Raw genomic sequence first — 25,970 nt, forward strand, 5'->3', positions numbered from 1 at the left:
AGAGAGAGAGAGAAAGAGAAAGAAAGGAAAGAAAGAAAGAAAGAAAGAGAAAAAGAAAGAAAGAAAGAAAGAAGAAAAGAAAAGAAAGAGAAAGAAAGGAAGGAAAAGGAAAGGAAAAAAGACAAAGGGAAGGAAGAAAAGAGAGAGAGAGAGAGAAAAGAAAAGAAAAAGACATTTTAAAGGGTTATTTTGAAAAAATTTTGGCTGGGCGCGGTGGCTCAAGCCTGTAATCCCAGCACTTCGGGAGGCCGAGATGGGCGGATCACGAGGTCAGGCGATCGAGACCATCCTGGCTAACACGGTGAAACCCCGTCTCTACTAAAAAAATACAAAAAACTAGGTGGGCGTCTGTAGTCTCAGCTACTCGGGAGGCTGAGGCAGCGTAAACCCGGGAGGCGGAGCTTGCAGTGAGCTAAGATCCGACCACTGCACTCCAGCCCAGGCGACAGAGCGAGTCTCCGTCTCAAAAAAAAAAAAAAAAGAAAAAATTTTGACAGTAACTCTGTTACATTGATTACCAGACAGTGCAGCTACACATCATGTACTTCACTTTAATGATGAAAACAAAAGATGGTAAGGTATGCTGATATAATCACAACCCTAGAATAACAAGACTGTGATCCTGGGAAGGGACAGCCCATACTTCCCCACCATCATATGAATAAACATCCTATCAACTGTAAAGCTTAAATGTATGGGTGTTATGGGTGGCAACGCTGGAGTTAATTTACCCTCCATGCTTATATTCTGATGCTTAATAGCATGGAATGACTTCAACTTTGAAAATTCATTTTTAGGCCTGAATTATCCTCTTATTCAAGCTACACTGCTTAAATTAAAAAGATGTTACTATAATCCTTTGCTTTTTTTTTTTTTTGAAACAGAGTCTGCTCTGTGGCCCAGGCTGGAGTGCAGTGGGGCAATCTGGGCTCACTACAACCTCCGCCTCCCGGAGTTCAAGCAATTCTCCTGCCTCAGCTGGGATTACAGGCACCCACCACCATGCCTGGCTAATTTTTGTATTTTTAGTAGAGATGGGGTTTCACCATGTTGGCCAGGCTGGTCTCGAACTCCTGACCTCAGGTGATCCACCCATCTCGGCCTCCCAGAGTGTTGGGATTATAGGTGTGAGTCACCGTGCACCCATCTTCCTTCGCTTTTTTGAACTTAAGGAAAAGAATGACCAGCAAGTTGACAGGCAGTGTAATTCTACACTATTATTTAGAAGGAAAAATAACTAAAACTTGAACACCATTGTCTTTACCTACCTGTGTCATTTAAGAAGCTCTACTTTAAAACTTAAACACCTACTGTTAAAAGACTGCAAAATGATGATGCCAGATGTTATTCTGGCTCAATCATTTTTACTGGTTAATACAAATAAATGAGAAAATATTTTCTCATTATTGAAATTCACATGAATAGTGTCTAAAGGTACAGATTTTTAAAGACAAATAGAAAAATAACCTATACTATTCGGGTAATGGTAACTAAAAGCCCAGCTTTTGACATTACACAATATATCCACATAACAAAACTGCACTTGTACCCTCTAAATATATAAACAATTTAAAAAACAATAGAAAAATAACCTACCAATTATTCTAGGCCTACTAAAGCAAAGAGCCTTCCTTGTGGGTATTAAATTACCAGAATATTAAATTGACATGATTTTATGATTTTCATTAAGATATGTATTATTGTTGCTGTTATAAAGGTGCTGCAAGGAAAAATTTATGCATTTTATAATGATTTGATATCATCAATCAGAACAAGCTTTGGACATGTTAAAATAAATCTATTTTTAGTACCAAATTATTCTGAAGGTATGAAAAATATTTCCTGAAAAAGAACACATCGCAAAAATAACAACTTTTATTGAAGCGTTACTATTAAAACATGCCAGGCAATGAGCAAAGATCTCTCAAATATATTATTGTATTTAATTCTTACAGGAATTTCATTAAATAGGTCCCGTTATTATCTCTGTTTTACAGGTGAGGAAACTGAGGTTTAGAGGGTTTAGAGAATTTGCCAAATGTGACACAGACACTAAGTGGCAGAGCCACACCCAAACCCACACCCTCTGACCTGGCAATCTGCAGCACTCTGCTCCAGAAACAGGCATACCTGGCTCTACACATAGCAGTGCCTCAATAACATAGTTTCATTCAACGTTGGTGACAAAAAAAATTCCTGGCCAGGGCCACTGTCTATGTGGAGTCTGCTCATTCTCCCCACGTCTGCGTGGGTTTTCTCTGGGCTTCACTTTCCTCCACATCCCAAAGCTGTGCACATGTCTACAGGGTCCCCATCTGACTGAGTGGGTGTGTCTGTGAAAGTGCACCCTGTGGTGGGATAGCTTCCTGGACAGGGGAGGGGGGGTTCCCACTCTCAACTGCCCAGAGAGACTCCAGCTACCTGTGACCTTGAACTGTAATAATTGGGTAAATAATTATCTTGTTTTTACTAACCCTTCTTAACTGTATGTATAGCTTCCGTTAATTTCTATGTTTAATATTAGAAGTGCTGTGGTCCTTATTTAGAAGTTTGGTGATTTTTTTATGACCAGAAATATGCTGTAGGAACTCTTGTTTGTATCAATTAGCCCATGGTAAAACTGGTTTCCTTACACCTCGTTGTGTTTAAAGGTTCAGTTTCCAAGAACTTATCAAGAATGTTAAGTGAGGACTTACTGTATTTATTTAAAGAGAATGCTCCCTATCTGTTGGCTAGGGGGGAAAAAAAGTCAAGAAAATTTAACAGCAAATCTATTCTTTTATATTAATACATTACCAAAGCTCTCTTTTGGCTATTTTTAATTCATAAAGATTTTGGCTGAATTATTTTCATTATTTTGAAACTAAGTTCTTGCCTCGGCATTTTGCATTACAGATGCAAATGCAAATGCATTACAAATGGTTAATACAAATAAATGAGAGTCCTTAGGTAATATGTTTTCATTTCCCTTTTTCAAATTACAGAGGAATTCACCTTTCTCTGTGACTCCTACGTCTATATCTGAACTGATATCTCCAGTTTTCCTCATCTGAATTAAAAATAATACTAAAAAAAAAAGCACAAAATAAAAGTTTACATTTGGCATAACTTTAGTAGTCTCCACGATTGTGGTCTTCTTATAATAAACAAATTGAAGCATTTGGAAAGTGAGCATGTATTTCAGGAATAAAGAAATAAATACCAACATTTACTTCCAAAATTACTGTGTGTGTGTGTGTGGGGGGACATTATCTACAATTTATTTTTTCTGTTACTATCAAAAACATCATTCAACTTTTCAATTCAAGCACTGGAAAAAATACTAACATTTAACCGACAAACAAAAATGTTCTGATGAACAAACCAGCCATAAAAGTGTACATGAGTATGTATATCATATTTTTCCTCCTTGTATTTAATTAACAAATGACCTTAAGATGATAACTCTCAAAATTTCAGGTTTATCCTCCTCATTAATTTGTGACATTCCTTGGAGGAAAATCAAAGGGAAGAAGAGAAAGGTTTTAAGCTTCAGGTTATGGTTAGGAACAGAGACGAAATGCATTTAGTAAATAATAGGAAAGATCACATAAATAGTTCTGAACGAAGTTTAAAGAAAACGATTCCTTACTTCTAAAAAAATGCAATTCCTGAGGTTGGGAAAAGACGCTCAAATTTCCCCGACTCCACCCTACTAGTAAACAATCAGCGCAGCAATCAAAAAATGCTCTTTCCTGAATGCCCAGAAGAATCTTAAGAAACTCACCTTCTGAACTCAGGGCGTCTCGATTCTACTTTTATTGGGTATTGGCCTGCCTACTGGCTGCCCTCTTTCCTATTTCCCGGCCAGGCGGGCTGGGAAGTAGATACTGTACCTGGGGTCACTGCTGGCGACACTGAGGCTCGCCCCATTCGGTGCTGCTGGCCCTGAGCATCACTCGCCGTCCCACTTGTTCCTCCTCGTCGTCATCACAGGTCGTACACACACACCCACACGTTCACACCCTCGCGCGCTCATCTGCTGTTAGAGGTACAGCCCCACCCCAGCAAAATCCTCGCTTCCTCTTTCCCGGGACGTAGCCCCAGAGGAGCGAATCTGGACCAAGCCCAAGACAGGCTGAAGCTACTGCTGCGCTCTCACCTCCGGCAGTGACAGCGATCCGGGCCACGGCTCTGCGCGAGGCCAGTCAGGCCTGCCGAGGGCGGCACAGGTGGAGCAAGGTTGCACCCCCGGGGGATCCCCGCCCACCGCCCGCGGCAGCTTCTGCAGGCTCGGGGAAAGCGCGCGCCAGTGATTCAGCGCCTTTCCGCCGCCGCGGTTACCACGGCGACGCGCGCGCACGCGCACACACGCCCTCAGGGATGTGGGGCGCGGCAGCCTCCCCTGCCCAGCTCCCCGGTTGCGCTCTGAGGACCCGCACCGGGGCGAGACACTCCCACGCAGGGACCAAGCAAAAGGCTTTCGGGAACCTGAGCGGCCTTCATACCCTACCTCCTTTCCGTCACCAAGCCCTTCCCTATCACTGTGGCCCTAAACAGTCTGGGGGATGAACACTACTTCCAAATAAACACCCGGGCCAGGGTGGCTCAAGGGAACCGTGGGCGCACTGCCTGCGTCAAAGACCCTTCGCGAATGTGTCCCCCAGCTTGTCCCCAGCTTGTGTCACCCCAGCTACACAAGGTCGACTCTTCCAGTGGGAGTCTCTTTGGCCCCTACTCTGTAATTATCTTTCTATTTTGAGCAGGTGCTTTCTGATTGAGACTGGAAACCTGTGCTGGGAGGGGCTCACATCACCTCCAGGCTTTGCAGGTTAACTGGGTGCCCAGTATAGTTTGACATTTACATATTGAGGAACGTGATAATCTAAACCACAGAAAACTTGTGTGGAAGATTCTTGCATTTTTACTGTTCTAATAAAGATGCAAAAGCATCTAGGGATAATGACAGGAGCAGAAAAGGCAGGGCATTCCTTGCACATCTCATTACTAGGAAGTATAGTGCAGTGCTTAGAGCTGAGTCACACACACTTGATGAATAAGCTTCTTGGTTACTCGGTATTTACCGAAGAGCCTTAAGTTACATAATCTTGATAAACCTGTTTCCTCAATTATAAAATGAAGATAATAGCATTCATATAGGATGATTCTGGGAATCAAATAAGATAATGCACATTTAAAGAGTAAAAACCAGCTGGGTGCGGTGGCTCACGCCTGTAATCCTAGCACTTTGGCAGGCCAAGGCAGGCGGATCACGAGGTCAGGAGATGGAGACCATCCTGGCTAACACGGTGAAACCCCGTCTCTACTAAAAATACAAAAAATTAGCGGGGTGTGGTGACCCGCGCCTGTAGTTCCAGCTACTTGGGAGGCTGAGCAGGAGAATCGCTTCAACCCAGGAGGCGGGGGTTGCAGTGAGTCGAGATCGTGCCACTGCGCTCCAGCCTGGGTGACAGAGCAAGACTCCGTCTCTAAATAAATAAATAAAAACTAAGGAGTAAAAACCTGTCCAGGACTCAAAGAGTGAAAATCAGCTTGGATTTGGAAAAGTTAGTACTGTCAATGATCCATGATCAGGCTGAGAGGACAAAGTCAGAAGCAAAATTAACAGGCAATATTGTTTCTTCTGGTCACACAGCAGCTACAAAACAACACAACTTCCTATTTGAATGACTACTGCTTTCTGTCTTTGCTTTACTATTCCCATCCATAACTGGGGATACCCAATTGCTAAACTCCCTTCACCTCCTGACAGTACCCAATCCCTCATTAATCCCCCTTTCTCTGAATCTGCCTGGGAAACAGCAACCAACTGGATCCCAGCCCTGATTCCAAGACTCTCCCTGGAATCCTTTAATAGGAATCCAAACCTTAAAAAAGACACTTCCTCCTTTCTCTGCTCACATGGCATTCCACAGGTACTCTTTCAGTGCATCAAGTCAATGAATTTGATTTTGTTCCCAATGATCCTTGGCTGATTAGCCTTTAAAGAAACATTTTTAGCACATACACACACACACAGGCTTAGCCCAGAATGGTTAACTATACCATCTTTTAAACTCAGAGACACTATAATGAATATCTCTTTCCATTTTTAATGAATATATCTATTTTGCTATTGTATGAAAGTGTTAGTCTCCTTCTCTAGGACACAGATGTGAGGTCACCACCTTTCACTTCTTTTCAGCATTCAATGGACATTCACTGAGCTCCTACTATATGCCAGACACTGCAATAGGTAGTTAAGGGTAAAATGATGTATCCTTAGTATAATTTACTTTGTCTGCTCTTGCTTATGCTTTTGGTTGGGACATTTGTACAAGATAAGAAACTTATTTTGAGGGTGGGAAAAACTGAGGTTTAGGAAGGTTAAAGTACATTCCACATTAGTGGTAAAAATGGTGCTTAGCGTAATGACAGTGTTGCCTCATTGAAATACAAGATTTTAGGCCAGGTACAGTGGCTCATGCCTATAATCCCAGCACTTTGTGGGCCAAGACAGGAGGATTGTGTGAGCCCAGGAGTTCAAGGCCAGCCTGGGCAACATAGCAAGATCCTCTCTGTACAAAAAACAAAAATAAATAAAAAGTAGCTGGGTGTGGGTGCACACCTGTAATCCCAGCTACCCAAGAGTCTGAAGCAAGAGCATCACTTGTGCCCAGGAGGTTGAGACTGAAAAACAAAAAAACCACCACCACCCGGAAGATTCTACGTTGGCATTTCACTAAGCAGGAAGGTAAGGTAAGCAAAGCTACTACACTGGAAAAACTATGAAAACTATTGCTCATGAAAGCAGACTAAAAGTGCTTTTTGTTTTTTTTTTTTGAGACAGAGTCTTGCTCTGTTGCCCAGGCTGGAGTGCAGTGGCATGATCTCGGCTCACTGCAACCTCTGCCTCCCGGGGTCAAGCAATTCTCCTGCCTCAGCCTCGTGAGTAGCTTGTATTACAGGCGCGTGCCACCACGCCCGGCTAATTTTTTTGTATTTTTAGTAGAGACAGGGTTTCACCATGTTGGTCAGGCTGGTCTCGAACTCCTGACCTCGTGATCTGCCTGCCTCAGCCTCCCAAAGTGCTGGGATTACAGGCATGAGCCACCACGCCGGGCCTAAAAGTGGTTTGTTTCTATACACTTCATTTATAATTTTTTAGATTTTGTCATAAGCAGTACACAAGAAGGTATTTCATGTAGATGCTGTGAGTTATATAAAGGAAATGATACGTCCATGGTTTTAAAACAATTTGACAATTATTTATTTATTTATTTTTGAGACAGAGTTTCACTCTTCTCGCCCAGGCTGGAGTGTAATAGCACAATCACGGCTCACTGCAATATCTGCCTCCCAGGTTCAAGCGATTCTCCTGCTTCAGCCTCCTGAGTAGCTGGGATTATAGGCGCCTGCCACCACGCCAGGCTAATTTTTGTATTTTTAGTAGAGACGGAGTTTCACCATGTTGGTTAGACTAGTCTTGAACTCCTGACCTCAGGTGATCCACCTGCCTCAGCCTCCCAAAGTGCTGGGATTCCAGGCATGAGCCACCACACCCAGACGATAATCCTTTATTTAATCTAATATATTACACTATCTGTTTTAAGAATGTAGACTTTCACCCATCTATGTTTTGCAACATGATCTGAAGTTCTAACTTAGCTCTTCTAAATAAAAGCAATTTATGCCAGAATAACCCTTTTCCCACAGAAATGTACTATTGTCTTACTTCTATGATGTATGCTACTCAACTATTAACATCTATTCTCTTTTTTTTTTTTTTTTTTTTGAGACGGAGTCTCGCTGTGTCTCCCAGGCTGGAGTGCAGTGGCGTGATCTCGGCTCACTGCAAGCTCCGCCTCCCGGGTTCACGCCATTCTCCCGCCTCAGCCTCCCAAGTAGCTGGAACTACAGGCGCCCGCCACCACGCCCGGCTAGTTTTTTGTATTTTTAGTAGAGACGGGGTTTCACCATGTTAGCCAGGATAGTCTCGATCTCCTGACCTCGTGATCCACCCGCCTCGGCCTCCCAAAGTGCTGGGATTACAGGCTTGAGCCACCGCGCCCGGCCTCATTTTTTATTTTTAATGATTAAAATTATGATTAACATTTAAACTCTTTCATTGTCACTACAAAGGGAGTATTATATATAAATGTCTTTTTTTAGGTGTTTAAGTTTTGGCACTCCTGATATAAATAAGGTTCTGTTACTTCTAATCATTCTCATTGGCTTTCTTTTTTCACACAAAGGAAGCAGATATATTCTTGGTAATTCTTGGTGGAGTGAGAAGCAAATGGAAATCTGTTTTCTTCTACACAAAGAGGAAGAAGCAGCAGTAGAGCCAGAAGCAGGAAGCAGATAAAAAATTTAATCTCATCATGGACACAAAAGCATACTAAAACAAACTATAAACAAATAAAATCCTTTATTTAAATTTCTCTTGTGGGGAAAATATTTTTCTTTAAAGCACACTTACAAGTAATTTGCATTTACTTCCTGTAAAACATTTCCATTTTACAATTAGCAAAACTAAAAGGCTATGTCTCCTTATGCATTTATTTTTGTTAGAAAAACATCCCATGGTGCTATCAAACTGATTTTAACCATCATCAAGCCTAACTTTGCCTCTGTTGACAACATGACTACAAACATGAATCAAAACGGAGTTAAGGAATTTTAAGCCATAAGGTTTCAATTATAGCTTACCAATTATGTAGTTAGCTGACAAAAATCAAGTCTGATGTAGAATAGCTGTCATCTATTTAACTGCAGATAATCATGGCATTTTCATTTAAGATGATCTGAACTTATGAAATAAAGGATCCAGTCCCAATAACTCAATAATCTCTTATGTTTTCTTTTGAAGACTTATTTTAAATGTTAACTATTTCGGTGCCTGAATGGAAAAACATAAACATTAGCTCAGAGACAATGTGATTCCTGTTTGGAATCCAGCTGGCAGCTATAAGCACCGTTAAAAACTCTAACAGGCTTTGTGCCCTTATTATTAAACGGCCTCACATCCTGAACACAGGAATGTGTTCATTTAAATAAACATTAATCTTTAATGTTGAATTCTGAAAACACAACCACAAATCATAGTTGGTTTTTCTGTGACAATGATCTAGTACATTATTTTCTCCACATCAAACCTACCTTTCCAGAAGGTGGAAACTGTATTTGCAAAAATCAGGACAAAACTCACATTTGAAAAGCATTTTACAATATTACATCTAAATTGCACAGAAGACCCCAGTGATCACTAGGAAATCTACCACAGTCGAGTTTTTCCAATCCAAGAAGGTCCAAACTTCGGGGAATAATGTGTCCCTCTTCTGCTGCTGCTCTGAAAAATATTCGATCAAAACGAAGCTTACAAGCAGAAGTTATTCCAAGATTAGAGTTCATTTGTGTATCCCATGTATACTGGCAATGTTTAGGTTTGCCCAAAAACTCCCAGACATCCACAATGTTGTTGGGTAAACCACCACATTTGGTAACCTGAAAAGAAAAAGAATACTCTCTAAGATACACATAGCCTTTTCCCAACTAGAAAAAAAAAAAAAAAAGGCGTTTTTGCTATTACCATGCAAGAAATTATTAATGCACAAATGCAAAATATCGAGATACATTATAAAAAGTATTATGCTGCATAGTAGTATGTAATATAAAAATATCAAGACAGCCAGAGGGGTTGGAATTTGCCCCTTCTCTTCTGCCATAAATAGGTTAACTTTGGGTTTCAGATAAAATTTAGAAGGCTGAACATACATGGCCTGTTACTGCTGTTATCTGTTTCTAAAAACTGAACTCAAGTGAAAAGAAGGCAGAACTGCCACTCTACTTCAGTCTACAACTTTAGAAGTATAGCATTTATATGATCCAAACATTTCAACTGCCTTCAGTTTTATTTGAAGTTTATTAATAATATTAATTGTTTGCTCATTCACGCTCCGGGATTAAAAAAAAATTGTTTGTGGTAAAATATACACAATATAAGATTTATCATTTTAACAAATTTTTTTTTTTTTTTTTTTTTTTTTTTTTTTTTTGACATGGAGTCTCACTCTGTCACCCAGGAAGGAGTGCAGTGGTGCAATCTCGGTTCACTGCAACTTCCACCTCCCAGGTTCAAGCAATTCTAGTGCCTCAGCCTCCTGCACAGCTGGGATCACAGGCATGTGCCACAATGCCCGGCTAATTTCTGTATTTTTAGTAGAGATGGGGTTTCACCGTGTTGGTCAGGAGGGTCTCGAACTCCTGGCCTCAAGTATCAGCCCACCTCGGCCTCCCAAAGTGCTGGGATTACAGGCGTGAGCCACTGTGCCCAGCCATTTTAACAATTTTTAAGTGTACAGTGATGTAGCATTAAGTACATTCACACAGTTGTGCAAACCATGACCATCAACCATCTCCAGAACCTTTTAATCTTCCCCAACTGAAACTCTGTACCCATTAAACACCAATTCACCATTCCCTAATACCCCGGGGTCCCTGGCAAACACCATTCTACTTTCGATCTCTATGAATTTGACCAGTTTAGGAAATTCATAAGAGGAATCATATAGTATCTTTTCCTTTTTGGACTGGCTTCATTCACTCAGCATAATGTCTTTAAGATTCGCCCATATTGTAGCATGTGTCAAAGTTTCTTCATCTTAAGGGTAATAATATTCCACTGTATGCATACAGTACATTTTGTTTATTCATCTGTCAATGATACTTGGGCTGCTTCTACCTTTTAGCTACTGTGAATAACACGGCTGTGAACACCCATGGGTAGACAAAACATATTCAAATCCCTGCTTTCACTTCTTTTGGGTATTTATACCTAGAAGTGTAATTGATGCATCACATAGTAATTCTATGTTTAAATTTTTAAGGTCCTGAAAAATCCCACTGTGTCTCAGCTAAGCTATAGGCAAGAAGAAACAGACTTTGTTTCAGACCTGGAGATCTGGGCATGGTGGTAGCAGAAAAAGTGGGTAAAAAAGGCTAATAAAAGACAAAAAAGAAAAAAGAAAAGGAAACCTAGGAAAAAAGAGAGTTAGGAACAATTATCATGGTCAAATCTTTCCATTGTTCTCATATTGCAACTAGGAATACTGCAAAGAAACAACCTTTTCTAAACTCTTCTAAAATCATTTTCTCTACCTTTCTTTCTAATCCCATATATATAGTTTAGTGTTGTCTATTTCTCATGCACATTTTTATTTCCTCTAAAAGAAGCCCCTTCTTCTCCTAGGCATACAGCATAGGCTAAACAAATACTTGCTGAATTGCAAGGTCACTTAAGACATTTTGAGTGACTACAGGTCCTAGTTTTAACAGCTTTGGTCAAAGGAACCTAAATTAGTCTCCATAGCAATAATCTGTCCTCAAACATCACACTGACTTTGTCACTCACCTCTTGATCCCTTAGATTTGTATCTCCTGCAAATATAACTGTAGCTGACTCTGGAGCCTCTTGCATTTTCTTTAAAACCATTTTTAACTGATTCATTCGTTCCGCAGCATGCCCTCTGGTGCTCTCCAAATGGGATGTCATAAGGCAAAGCTCATTTCCTGACACATTCACCTGCAACAGGACAAAAAGTCATTAAAATTGTCCACTGACTATTAATACTGAACTTTAATAACAAAATCAGCAGATTGTTCTGTCAAATGGTATATATCTACTAAACTGAAACTGTATAATCAGCACTGCGTCTATCCCTCCAGATCAAAAGAAGTATTAAAGCACTAACCCTGTCCCCAAAGAAGACTGTTTAGCAAGCACGACCTACCCCCAGATGTCACCTCCACTGTGAACCTTTCCCCAGTGTCCCCAGGCCATCAGTGGCTCCCTCCTCAATACACCTAAAGCATGCTGAACAGACTGTTTTAAAGCCCCCTAGGCTAAATTAAAAGGACAATTATTTCCCTCTTACAAAGCCGTAAGTCATTTGCAAAGCACAGATGATTCTTATTTATTGCTGTATTTTTAAGGGCCTGGCATACAGGTATTCCAAAAAAGTTAACTGAATGAATGAGAATCATTTACCATTTGCAATTAAGACACCAGCAATGTACAATCTATCATTATATGAATTGCTTGCAGAATCAAGTCTAATTCTTTCATATTGGTCATTCATGCTCTTCTATAATCAGGAGCCTACATACTTCTCAACCTGTCACATTTCCCTCTCCATGGCCCCTACAATCAACTGAATAGAATGCTCATTCATACTCACACATGTACACCTCTTGCAACTTGAAAAGTTTGCTCATGGTGGTTTCTCTACTTGGACTCTTTTTAATGTCTACGTCTTACATATTTTTCCGGGTTCATTTCAAATACCATCTCCTCTATAAAACTCTCACTAGGCCGGGCGCGGTGGCTCAAGCCTGTAATCCCAGCACTTTGGGAGGCCGAGACGGGCGGATCACGAGGTCAGGAGATCGAGACCATCCTGGCTAACACGGTGAAACCCCGTCTCTACTAAAAAATACAAAAAACTAGCCGGGCGAGGTGGCGGGCGCCTGTAGTCCCAGTTACTCGGGAGGCTGAGGCAGGAGAATGGTCTAAACCCGGGAGGCGGAGCTTGCAGTGAGCTGAGATCCGGCCACTGCACCCCAGCCTGGGTGACAGAGCAAGACTTTGTCTCAAAAAAAAAAAAAAAAAAAAAAAAAACTCTCACTAAACAATCTGGTTAAAAATCATCTCCTTTCTCTAAACTTCCACACATTTACACCTCTCCTGTGGCACTTATGCCTTTCTTATGTTTTAGTTACTATATATATACACTCTCCCTTACTAATCTATATACTGTATCAGATCAAGATCTATTCTTCATTTTTGTAAGTCTCATAGAGTACAATATAGTAGCATGTATAGAGTAAAAACATTACTTTAGGAAGCAAATGTGGAATGTTAGCAAACTCTCAAATATTTTTAAGAAAACAATAGACTGAGAATTCTATCTGCATTTAAAATTTATGTAAAAACTTAATTTTAGAAAGTGTTAAAGACTATCTAAAAGAATCTACATGTGTGAAGCAAATTTTTCTCAAAAGGCAATGGTATTAAAAAGAATAACAACAAAACTATGAAAAAAATGTATTCTTTTTTTATAAGACACTCAATTTTAAAAAATTACTCACATGCACACATAAAAGGTTTCTCATCATTTTGGTACTTGGAAAAGGAATAATCTCTTGGCTTTTTAATTTCACTCTTGATTTCTTCAACATTATAGCTGTGAAATATCCTTCTTCATGACCTACAAATATTTGTGGAAAAGAATTTAGGCTGAGGAGGTCAAAGTTATTTTCAGTTTACCACAAGTTTGCCTATTGAAGAATTTCATAGCAAACAGGTAACAGATACTTACATGGATCTAAATCTTTTTTTTTTTTTTTTTTTTTTGAGACGGAGTCTCGCTCTGTAGCCCAGGCTGGAGTGCAGTGGCCGGATCTCAGCTCACTGCAAACTCCGCCTCCCGGGTTCACGCCATTCTCCGGCCTCAGCCTCCCGAGTAGCTGGGACTACAGGCGCTGCCACCTCGCCCGGCTATTTTTTGTATTTCTTAGTAGAGACGGGGTTTCACCGTGTTAGCCAGGATGGTCTCGATCTCCTGACCTCGTGATCCGCCCATCTCGGCCTCCCAAAGTGCTGGGATTACAGGCTTGAGCCACCGCGCCCGGCCGGATCTAAATCTTTAAACTAAACTATTATTTCAAAGTAGTTCATCATGGCCAAACAAGTCTACCTCCCTCCCTCCCAAATTTTAACTAGAAGCTTAGAAGAAATAAAATAAATAAATAAAAAAAGACCAGGCACAGTGGCTCATGTCTGTAATCCCAGCACTTTAGGAGGCCGAGGTGGGTGGATCACCTGAGGTCAGGAGTTCGAGACCAGCCTGATCAACATGGAGAAATCCCATCTCTACTAAAAATACAAAATTAACTGGGTGTGGTGGCATATGCCTGTAATCCTAGCTACTCAGGAGGCTGAGGCAGGAGAATCACTTGAACCCGGGAGGTGGAGGTTGCGGTGAGCTGAGATCGTGCCATTGCACTCTAGCCTAGGCAACAAGAGTGAAATTCCGTCTCAAAATAAATAAATAAATAAATAAAAATGAAAAAAAAAAAATGTAAACAAGTGCCAAAATATAATGCCGCCAATATCAGATGAGAAAATTTGAGAAATTTCTGAAAGACACAGAGTAGATAAGATGAACTGTGGCCAACTGATATCCATTTACTACCTCTCATGCTAGAAGTTCCAGAAAAATTATAGTAAATGAATAAAAATCTAGAAAGATATAAACCTGCAAGAACAGAAAATAGGAGTAGAGGCCATGAATGAAAGCTTCCAGTAGTTTTTCAGAAAACAGATGGAGAAGTGGGAACCGGTTTATCAAAACAGAAGGAAACCACTTGAGTGACTGTAGCAGAGAACCATAGACAGGAAGCAAGCAGATTTGTTCCACCAAAATCTGGAAACACTTAAGTGCTTGAACATAAAGGTACCACAAAAGGTAAGGTGCTGAGGTAAGAAGAGGGGGGCCAGTTCAAGGTCTGGATATGGGGTTAAACAACTCCCAGGTTTCCTCAACTCCTTAGATATAAGTGACTGTCCCTCTATTAACAGGAGACTAAGGTTTTACAGAGAACTAAATTTTAGAGGCTCCAGAGTCACCAACCACAGGGAGGGGCATGCGTGTTAGCCCAGGGCTGATAGAGGAATGGGTTGAACACTGATTAAGTGTGCCGACTCAGCTCCCTTCCCCGACCTGCTTCCAGAAGTTAGGCAAAACAAGCACACCACCCCAGCCCCAACACCCAGAAGGCAGAAAGCTAAATCACTCTTTTTGGAGAAACAAAATGGCCTCAGATTAAAGGCCTGTATATACCAACACACTGACAATTGTGGGTCTCCCTCAAATGAATAAGTAGTTTGCTCCACAATCAATCCCTCACCCCTCTCCAGTGAGGTAAACTACTTAGCCTTGTAATCAACATTTTAGTGTTTGGTGTTTAAATGTGAACCGAAAGCCAAGGATCCCTACATATTTAAGGAAGAAGTCTGACATGACATGATGGATACTGACATGACATAACATAACATAATCGAAACAAACAAAAAGAAGGAAATAAAAACAATGCATGGAAAGAGATTAAAACCTAAAACAAACAAAAAACTAACAAAAAAGATACTGTATCCATAAACCAAGAAAAGTATGCCATAAAAAAGATATTCAGTGAATAGGAGGCCTAGGAAATTAAAATAATGCTATCTAAAAGTCAAGATAGTTGCCAAGAAAGTAGAACAGTCAATAGAGATAGGAGAATAAGAGAGTTAAGAAAATTTAAGGATCAACCCAGGAGGTCCACCGTTTAACAGAGGGAGTTCAGAAAAAGGGGAGGAGTAAAAAAACTATAAGGGAGGAAAGAAGAGACAAGGAGAAAAGGAAAGAGAAATAATGAAAAGAATGAAAGGAGAGGCAAGGGGAATGGTGGGAGGGAGGGAGAAAAGGATTTTCAACAATTAAGGTTTTCCACATATTAAAATTCCACAGATTAAAAGTTCCCACCAAGCATTCAGTACAATAAATGTTAAAAAAAAAAAAAAACCCAAAGAACATGAGGGTTAAAAGAAGACCCTCAAAGCTTCCAGAGAGTAGGGAAAAAGAAAAGAATAAGAATTAGAATGACATCAGCCTTATTACCCATTATCAATAATGGAAATTAGAAGACATTGAAGAATGCCTTCAGAATTCTGAAGGAAAACATCTGTTTACCCAGATACCTATCTTCAGCCAAACTATCAAGAACCACAAAGCTACAACACAGACATTTTCAAATACGCTGGGATTCAAAAACTTCACTGTCCATGCACTGTTCCTTAGAAATTAGAGAGGGTGCGCCAATAAAATGAGGAAGTAAACTAAGAAGGAAGCATGGGAATCAAAAATCCTAAAAGAATCCCCAAGAGAATACAAAAAAGTTCCATTGAGAGACACACACAGACTGAGAACCCTCTCCTTAGAAATTCTCGCTTAAGGAGTCAACTGAAATTAAAAATCACATACTATATAAAAATGAAAGTCAAAGAAAACACTATACAGTTGACACTTGAACAACACAGGTTTGAACTTCAAGGGTCGACTTATACAGGTATTTTTTCAATAAATATGGTTGGTCCTCTGTATCTGTGGGTTCTGCATCCACAACCAAATGTGGGTTGAAAACACAGTCTTCTCAGAACGTGAAACCCGCAGATATGGAGCGCTCACATATAGACGGGTTCTGCAGAGCAGACTGAGGAACCTGAGTATGTGTGAATTTTGGTATCCACCAAGGAGCCCTAGAACCAATCCCCTGAGAATACCAAGGAAAGACTGTATATGAAAATCATGAGATGTGGCCAAAGCAGTATTTTAAATATATTTAGCAAAAACAAAATAGATGGAAAATTTAAAACCTAAATTACTCAGGGCAAAAAAAGTATAAAAAGAACAACAAAATAAATAAGGAATTTTAAAATAAAGACTTTTTGAAAAAGCATAACCACAATGTGATTATTTCACTTAAAACTTTTAACAACTAAATTTCAACAAAAAGGTACTCAGTTTCTCAAATTTTAGCAATTTATATTTTCCTGAAAAATCATCCATTTCCTTTTCACTTATTAACCTTTTCACACTTATTAAGTTGTATAAAATATTCTCCTATAATTCTTGTAGTATCCTGGGTCTTGCTTATTTTTCTCAAACTTATTTATTTGTGCTTTTTCTTCTCCATGTCCCAATAGACTAACTTTGATTTATCCCTCTCACTGACCTGTTTGTCAAAGAAAAGACAAGTTGAATAACAAAAATTGTTACCTGTAATAATCTCATAATCACTTGCTCTCTTCTTTAGGTAGCTATAATATGGGGGAATAACTTCCTGTAGAAATATCACATCTGGGCTGTACCTAACGAAAAACATCAGTTTATGACAAATACCAAGTATACCATTTCATTTTCAGCTACCTAAATGAAGGAAATTCCACAACATACCAAAGCAAAAAACCCTCTTGTGCACCTAATATTGTTTATGCTGATCTTTGATAACTATAAAATGAGAAAGATGTGTGCTATTTTAGTACTATAACAAACATATCAAAAAGAACTAGAAAAACTGACAATAGAAACCACCATACTGAGAGACTTCAATGGTCCTACACACTAAGAGATGCTTTCAACGTTTCTTTCAATCCTCTTGAAGCAGTTATTATCCACAATGAAGAAAACTGACCTCCAGAGAACTTAAGTGATTTGCCCAAGGTCACAGAGCCAGTATGGCGCACAAGTAGATCTTTTTGGCAGTTTTAATTTCACGTAGTTATTATAAACAAAGTTTAAGAAGAAAACAGTACTAAAAGGCTTCTAACAAAAATTAGTGTTCCCACTTTGCTGCAGCCTGCAATCCTGCTCTCAGAGGCAATCATCTCAATTCTTTCAGATACTTCTTCTCAGAGCTGGACATTGAACTTAGGTTTAATTCGAAAGCCCACAACCTTGAACTGTTCCTTTGAATATACATAAGACACATTACTATTAAACAGAAGTGATAATACTTACAACGCTAAGTAGGAACACACCCCTCGAGCCCTCTCTGACAGATTGTTTAGATCTAATCCATCAATATTCCAGGTAATGAAGCAGAACATGCTGTCATTTTCTTGCTGAGTATCTTCAGATGGGCTGATTTTAGAAGTGGTGGAATCAGTTGTTTCTTCATTGGTTAGGTCAACACTGGCAAGATCAGAATAAAACACAGCTTTGCAAATAATCTATACACTGATTAAGAATTCTTTTGTATTTGTAGCCCTCATTTTACAGACAAATTTTAAAAGAGCACTAAAAGTTTGACACTGTCCTTACAGGGTTAACAAAAATTGTATGCCAGGTTCTAGACAGAAATATAATTAAGCATTAATCACGCTGCACTTTGGCCCACTTCTTTGTAACAGAAAGTCATCCCATAGCCCTATATAATGGCCACTTGCATCCCCATTGCTCCTGTGGGTGGGATCTCTGACATCAGAATCAGAAGGCTTTTGTTTAAGAATTGCTTAAGAAGTTTTTCAGACGCGGAATTCCAGCAGAAAGCTGACACTAACCAGTTTGAAGACACCCTCAAGGAACTGAATCTGCATGAGAATGCAGTTTCTTCATCTCCAGATCCCATGACTTAATCATTGTACTCTGACCAATCAACAATCCTCACACCTTGGTCCACTCAACACCCTTTCAAGTCTCAAGCTCCAGACTTCTCAAGGAGAATCTGAAGTTTCCTCCAGTCTCCTGGTTTGGCGGCCTTACAATTAATTTTTTTTTTCTGCTGCAACCCTTGGTGCCTCAGGGTATTGACTTGCAAGCTGTACCCCAACTACCTAGGGCACATGTCCACAAGGTTGTCAGGACCTCTTGAGGGTGTGTCACTGGCACGTCCTTAACCTTGGCAAAATAAACCTTCTAAATTGATTTAGACCGGTCTCAGATACTTTTGCGTTCATAGATAGATTCTTATTGCACCGTCCAAATGTTTGCTCATTTGGGCAGTTACAGACAACTTAATATCCTTCAATGACATGTGTCACTAAAATAATTGTATAAACTATGATCCCAAATTAGACTCAGAAATGTAGGATTTTTAAATCTTTTTGGAATCTTTTTAAATCATATATTAAATAAGATCTCATTGTGGCAGATAAATAGGAACTGCAAATTCTTTGCTACTCCCCTCTTTGAGTAATGAAGCCTAATGCCCCTCCCCTTTGAATCCAGACCTTAGTGGTTTGCTTACTACAGGGAAAGAGTATTCTGGGACTTTTGAGGTTTGGCCTTAAGATAATCTGCCACTTCCATTCAAGGCTTTTGGAATACTTCCTCCAGGAACCCTGGAACTGCCATGTAAAAAGTTCAACCACCCTGAGACTGCCATGCTGGAAAGGACATATTTATGTGCTCCAGTCCATAGTCCTGACTCCACCATCTGCTCCCCTAACCAATGCCCCAGACATATGAGTGGAGGGACAAACATTATTAAAAGGTGACTCCTAAGCATGTATAAACTATTCATGAATTTTAAAAATAGGTGTTTGAATTTATAATTTTAATGCCAACATTTTAACTTTTCTCCTATACACGATTCACCCAGATTCCTCAAATGTTAACATTTTACTTACTTAACATTCACTTGGTTTGTTCTTTTTACTCTGAACCATTTGTTTAAATATTTTTGTATTATTTCCTAAACACAAAGACATGCTTATATATACAGTTATGCATCACATTTGGAGAAGTGTGTCATTAGGTGATTTCACCATGATGCAAACATCATAGAGAGAATTTACACAAACCTAGATGGTACAGCCTCCTACACACCTGGGCTATATGGTCTAGCCTATTGCTCCTAGCCTACAAACCTGCACAGCATGCTACTATACTGGATACTGTAGGCAACTGTAACACAATGGCAAAGGTATAGCAAAAATACAGTCATATAATTTTATGGGATCATCTTCATTTATGCAGTTTGTTGTCAACTGAGATGTGGTTATGTGGTGCATAATGGTATACTCTAGTATGATCATCAAGTCAGAAGATTATCATTGATACAAATTTTTCTTTTTCTTATTGCCTCCTGTGGCTAGATTTAATATTATCTAAAGACCTAGTTCGATCTTGCCAATTGTGCTACTAGTGTCCTAATCCAGGATCACATGTTACATTTAGATGGCATGTCTCTTTTAATTTTCTTTAATCCAGAACAGTTTTTCAGTCTTTGTCTCTCATGACTGACATTTTTGAAGAGCACAGGCCATTTATCTTACAGAATGTCCTTCAGTTTAGGTTTATGTTTTCCTATTATTTGGTTCAGATTATGCATTTTTTAGCAGGAATGTCACAGAAGTGATAGTATGTCTTCCTCAATGCATCATATCAAGTATCTGATATGGAGCTGTCCCATTCCTGGTGATGTTAGCTTTGATCACTTGGTTAAAGTGTTGTTAACCAGATTTCTCTGCTACAAAGTTATGATTTTCCCCATCATAGTGTTTTGTGGGAAAGTACTTTGTGATTATGTAAATATGCTGTTGTTCACTGAACTTTCCTACTAGTTTTAGTATCTGTTGATGATACCTGCCTGAAATAATTATCAATATGGCAGTTTCCAAATGAAGATTTTTTTTCTAATTCCTCATGCCTTCTATATTTAATAGAGTTCTACTGTAAGGAAAAATGTTCCCTTCTCTCTTGGGCAACTGTATTTATATCAGTATGGGTTCTTTTTGTATGGATTGTAATCTATTCCTACCAAGCATCCTGTTGCTTGGATTACATCAGATTTGATGGGGAATGAGGGTAGGGAGCTTTTAAGCTAGGTCTTGTGCCCTTCTGGCACATCCCCAACATTTTCTGGGCACCTCCTACTTTCTAACACCACAGATATCATAGGCTCATCTTGTACTTTTTTTGCCCCTGCTCAGTCATTTCTTTTTAACTTCTTTTTTTATTTTCACATTAAGCCTCTTCCATTCTATGAAATCAGTCATTTCTAAAAAGCCCTTGTTCCTTTCAGTGAAGAATGGTATTTAGAGGCCATGATCTGGGTGCTAGATGAACTTAATGCCAATTTTGAAGCATAAAATATTTTGACTTGTCTTCCTTTTACATAAAAACAACCTTCAAGAGCATAAAAAAAAAAAAAGTGCAAAACTTTCTTTTGTGAATTTCAACCCACCCAAAAGTTCTCTTATTCAACAATGAGCTAATATTAGACCTTTTTTCAACGTCTTACTGGGGGGAAAAGAGATCAGACTGTTACTGTGTCTATGTAGAAAGAGGAAGACATAAGAAACTCCATTTTGATCTGTACTAAGAGAAATTCTTCTGCCTTGAGATGCTGTTAATCTGTAACCCTAGCCCTAACTCTGTGCTCGCAGAAACATGTGCTATGTTGACTCAAGGTTTAATGGATTCAGGGCTGTGCAGGATGTGCTTTGTTAAAATTGTGTTTGCAGGCAGTATGCTCGGTAAAAGTCATCACCATTCTCCAGACTTGAGTATCCAGGGAGACAATGTGCTACAGAAGGCCACAGGGACCTCTGCCCAAGAAAGCCTGGGTATTGTCCAAGGTTTCTCCCCACTGAGACAGCCTGAGTTATGGCCTTATGGGAAGGGAAAGACCTGACAGTCTCCCAGCCCGACACCCGTAAAGGGTCTGTGCTGAGGAGGATTAGTGAAAGAAGGCGGCCTCTCTGCAGTTGAGATAAGAGGAAGGCATCTGTCTCCTGCTCGTCCCTGGGAATGGAATGTCTCGGTGTAAAACCCGGTCATACATTCTATTTACTTGGATAGGAGAAAACCGCCTTATGGCTGGAGGTGAGACATGCTGGCAGCAATACTGCTATTTATTGCACTGAGATGTTTGTGTAAAGTCAAACATAAATCTGGCCTACGTGCACATCCAGGCACAGCACCTTTCCTTAAACTTATTTTATGACACAGAGTCCTTTGCTCACGTTTTCCTGCTGACCCTCTCCCTACCATTACCCTATGGTCCTGCCACATCCCCCTCACCGAGGTGGTAGAGATAGTGATCAATAAATACTAAGGGAACTCAGAGACCAGTGCCAGTGTGGGTCCTCCATATGCTGACCGCCTGTCCCCTAGGCCCACTTTTCTTCCTCTATACTTTGTCTCTGTGTCTTACTTCTTTTCTCAGTCTCTCGTCCCACCTGATGAGAAATACCCACAAGTGTGGAGGGGCAGGCCCCCTTCATCTTACCACCATAGAGAAAAAGCCAAGTGATTCCATGCCTGATCAAAGATGTTGTTTCCTTTTTATGGAAAGCATTAAAACCAGAAAGGAAAAATTATTAGCTCTTTATTTCTGTCAAATCTTCTGTTTCATAATTGGATTTAAAAATACATATACTGTCAAAGACAAAGGTGTTGGTTAATCACATTAGGCCCCCTACCTATCTGGCACACACACCTTTTTTTCCAAGTTTAAAGATGTCCAACTATAACTCAATCTACTTCATAAAACTGTAAACACAACCCCTACTTTCCTCAATGGGTGGACTGTCATGGGTGATGTATGGGGAGAGCATGATGGTGTCATTAACCATAGTTTATACTTATTGAGTTCTATATGCCAGGCACAATTCCAAGTGTTTTACACCTATCAGCTCACTTAATCCTTACCACAACCCCATGAGGAAGAGGTCGCACAGATAAAGAAACTGAGGCAGAGAGAGGTTACACAGTTACTAAATAGCACAGGTAGACTTAGAACCTTATTACTATCCCCACTACACAAAGAAATTGAGGCAGAGAGAGGTTAGACAGTTACTAAACAGCACAGGTGGACTTAGAACCTTTGCATTTTGGCTCCAGAGTCCATGCTCTTATTCACTATGCCATCCTTTCCTCCTCCAGTTTCATTGCAATCCAATTCCATATTGACATAATTTGGATGTTTGTCCCCTCCAAATCTCATATTGAGATATAATCCATAATGTTGGAAGTGGGGTCCAGTGGGGAGGTGTTTGGGTCATGGGGGCAGATCCCTCATAAATGTCTTGGTGCTATCCTCACGTTAGCGAGTTCTTGCAAGATCTGGTTGTTTAAAAGTATGTGGCACCACCCCACCCCCTTGCTCCTGTGCTCACCGTGTGATACCTGGGCTCCCCCTTCCCTTCTGCCATGATTGAAATCTTCCTGAGGCCCAGCAAAGGCTGGGGCCTTGCTTCCAGTAGAGCCTGCAGAACTGTCAGCCAATTAAATCTCTTTTCTTTATAAATTACCCAGTCTCAGGTATTTCTTTATAGCAACGCAAGAACCTAACACAAATATCTCTGCAATTTATGCAACACCCACAATATTTAATATTTAATGCAGCAAGAAAAACCAGGCAACTGTATTTAAAATTTCCATTTGGGAAAATGAAAAGGGAAATAAACTCTAAAACGTTGCTGTACAGAAATACTAAGGGAACAGAGAGGGACTGGTGAATGTTAAGGGCATGATTTTTTGACTTCATTCCTAAGCAGATGAGGAAGCGCTTTTGTCAGTATATCTGGTGTCTCAGGTTTTATGTGTTAGGCCAGTGCTCTTCAACTTTAAATCACCAGGAGATCTTGTCAAAATACAAATTCTGATTCAGTAGGTCTGGGTGAGACCTAAGATTCTGCATGTCTAACAAACTCGCAAGTAGTAGTAGCATGCTGCTGGTCCAGAGTCCACACTCTGAGTAACAAGGCTCTGGGACATGGGCTGTCAATGCTGGCTCTGCATTAGAATTACCTGCACAGCTTAAAAAAAAAAAAAAAAAAAAATACAATGAGGAATACACAGGCCCTACTCAAGACTAATTAGAATCTGTTGTTGTTTTTTTTTTTTATTTCCCCAGATAATTCCAATATGCAGCTAAGATTCAGCATAGCTGTTTTAAGAGGATTCCCCTGGTATCTCATCAGAGACACTAAAGATAGATTCTAATGTAGGGGGCTAAATCACTTTAGTGTTCAATTTCAATTTTTGTTGATATCCCAGGAATTCACTCCAGAATTGAGATTCCTGCCCCAATTATTTAAGACAGCCAATGCCCTTGCTCAGCAGGGTTGAGTTTCTCTGGTCATAAAAACTTCCAATCAATTTTTTTTCTTTTCCTTTCATTTTTGCTAAAGCCAATATCAAAAATCTAATCACCGCACGCTCTGTGAATGCACAGGCCTTAGAAACACCCTGAAGTTTGCCCCTTCCCCATTTTTCTCTCTTCAGCAAACTAAACTTTAAAACCTCACTCTCATTCATACTTGACCTGAGTTCTGAGAGACAAGAGACCACAGCCTAATCAACACCTTTGCTTGTTTTTGCCAATTTACCATTCCGGGGTAAGAGAATCCTAATAGCCATGACACCATTGCTCAGCCTGATCCGCATCTTTTCTGAGGGCCTATTCCAGGAAATCCACTTATTTTGTTACTATTTATTGGTTACGATACAGTCTATTGCAACCAACAGACATTAACTCAGGTTGGTTTGACCAAAACAGGTGAATTTATAAGGAAACAACATGTCACAGAGCCTGGTACAGAAATACAGCCATGTTTAAGGAAGGGCAGTTAAGGGCTTTCTCTCAATCCTACACTTCAACTTCCCTCTGCTTCATTCTCTCGCTGCAGACCTCTGTTCTCAGCTTCTCTGTACCCAAAAAAAGATACGTATGAATCCTCACAGGTGCTAAGTTAACACGTTACAGTTCCAGCTCCATAGGAAGACTCAGACTTGACTCTCTTGGTCCTAATTCTGAAACCAAGGAGAGGATCTGACTGGCCAGTCTGAGCTAGGTGAACACCTCCTAGACCAACTTGCTCTGGAAGCCAGAGACAAATCACTGTGTGAGAGCAGACAATTCCCCAACAAGAGGCAAGACAGAGAAAGGAACCTAATGAAAATATCTTATCACATCTGTAAGACAATGCAGCTGAAAAGACCAAAGGGAAAATACAGTCTCCACTATGAACAGTCAATTTTACAAGTTGTACATATAACTGGGAGAATTTTATACATTCAGTAAATATTTATTGGGAGCTTATGATGTGTCAGATGTTGTCAGACTTTGGGAAATTAACAATGTATAAAAACAGATACTCCTTACTAGATGTGCAGTCCAGTAAGAGACACAAAACAATGAACAGCACTTACAATATGGACTAAGTTATTATAACAGGGGTCACGCAGGATGATATAAGAGTACCTAAAAGGGGAACCTTACCTAGACTTAGGACATCAGGAAAAGTTTCCTGGAGATAAATCGTGTCTCAGCTTGGGCCTTTAAGATACATGCTAGCAAGGAAGGAAAAAGAAAAAAAATCCAAGTAGAGGTAATAAAGATCTTTACGAAGGTTCAAAGACAGGAGAAAATGACCCATTGGAAAAAAGTAAAAGTTTGATATGCCTGGAACCTGGAAAGACAGGTTCCAAGTTATGGAGCCAAATAGTAGAGGGCCTTGTAAGGCATCTACACTTTTCAAGAGCAGTAGTGCAGGAACTGGAGAGGGGCACTGAAATAACAGGAGTAGGTGTGCATTAAAAAAAATAACAACAACAAAAAACCTATTATTCTGGCTGGCCAGCCTAAGGCCTAGAATAAATAAACAATTCAGGAAGCAAGGAGACTTCCAAGCTGCCATTCTTCGACGGAAGATTTTTGCCTTCATTCGTTTCAAACCTCTCGCTTACTTACTTCCTATCATTTGAGTCAAACATTACGTTTCCATTTCCCTGGACTCCAAATCACGTTAGAAGTGACAGTATGGGGGAGTGTTAGATCCGCTGCTGGGGCGCATCTCCGCGCAGCAGCAGCAACGCAAGCCCTGCTCCTCTGGCTGCGCAGCTTGGAGATCTGCCTCAGCATCTTCTGCCCAACTACACGGCAGGTCCCAGGACGCGCAGCGCAACCTGGTATCAAACTGCCTCCGTCCGGACTGGCTCCCAGCTCCCCTCATCACTTACTAGGTCTTGGGCTCAGAGATGGTTTCAGGGCGGCGTTCCAAGGCGCTCTCCTCCACCGGAGGCTCGAAGTAGGAGTTCAGAGCCCTCTGAAAAACAAAGGCACCAGGGATGAGGTTTGTGCGCTCCACCGACCTAGCTAACGGAGCGGGACGCGAAGACAGCAAAAGCGTACTTCCATCTCCCAGTCGTTCTCGGCCAGGAAGCACTGAGCCACAGCGGAATCGCAGCTCGCGACCGAGGCAAACTCCACACACAGAAGTCGCCGCTTCTTCACCTCTGGCTCGCCCTCTTCCTCCGCCGCCCCCAGGCAACTCCCCAGCTCCATCTTCTTGCCGCTTCCGCACCGCCCCTTTAAGCGGAACAGGAGGCCAACGGTCGGCTCTGCGCAGGCGCCTGCGCCACGGCGCTCCCGCATCAACC

The 25,970-nt window shown here is 40.5% G+C and overlaps 3 protein-coding genes across 4 annotated transcripts in view; 1 reads left to right on the forward strand and 2 right to left on the reverse strand.

Moving 5' to 3' along the window:
- The window catches only part of KIAA0319 (KIAA0319 ortholog), a 105,041-nt gene extending 100,713 nt beyond the window's left edge, over window positions 1-4,328 (reverse strand). The window contains exon 1 of the mRNA XM_050788254.1: window positions 4,142-4,328. The gene's annotated coding sequence lies outside the window, so the exon portion shown is untranslated. The remainder of the gene's footprint in view (window positions 1-4,141) is intronic.
- Window positions 1-25,970, forward strand: part of ACOT13 (acyl-CoA thioesterase 13) — an 812,642-nt gene that overhangs the window by 751,515 nt on the left and 35,157 nt on the right. The window lies entirely within an intron of this gene.
- On the reverse strand, window positions 8,394-25,968 carry TDP2 (tyrosyl-DNA phosphodiesterase 2). The gene is made up of 7 exons (XM_050788236.1): window positions 25,723-25,968; window positions 25,551-25,636; window positions 17,598-17,771; window positions 16,857-16,948; window positions 13,129-13,247; window positions 11,393-11,563; window positions 8,394-9,486 (listed from the first exon to the last, which is right to left on the reverse strand). Exons 1-7 carry the CDS (start codon window positions 25,963-25,965, stop codon window positions 9,205-9,207), a joined length of 1,167 nt encoding a protein of 388 aa, XP_050644193.1. The 5' UTR covers window positions 25,966-25,968; the 3' UTR covers window positions 8,394-9,204.

This window comes from Macaca thibetana, chromosome 4 (assembly GCF_024542745.1).
Source record: "Macaca thibetana thibetana isolate TM-01 chromosome 4, ASM2454274v1, whole genome shotgun sequence".
Lineage (NCBI taxonomy): Eukaryota > Metazoa > Chordata > Mammalia > Primates > Cercopithecidae > Macaca > Macaca thibetana.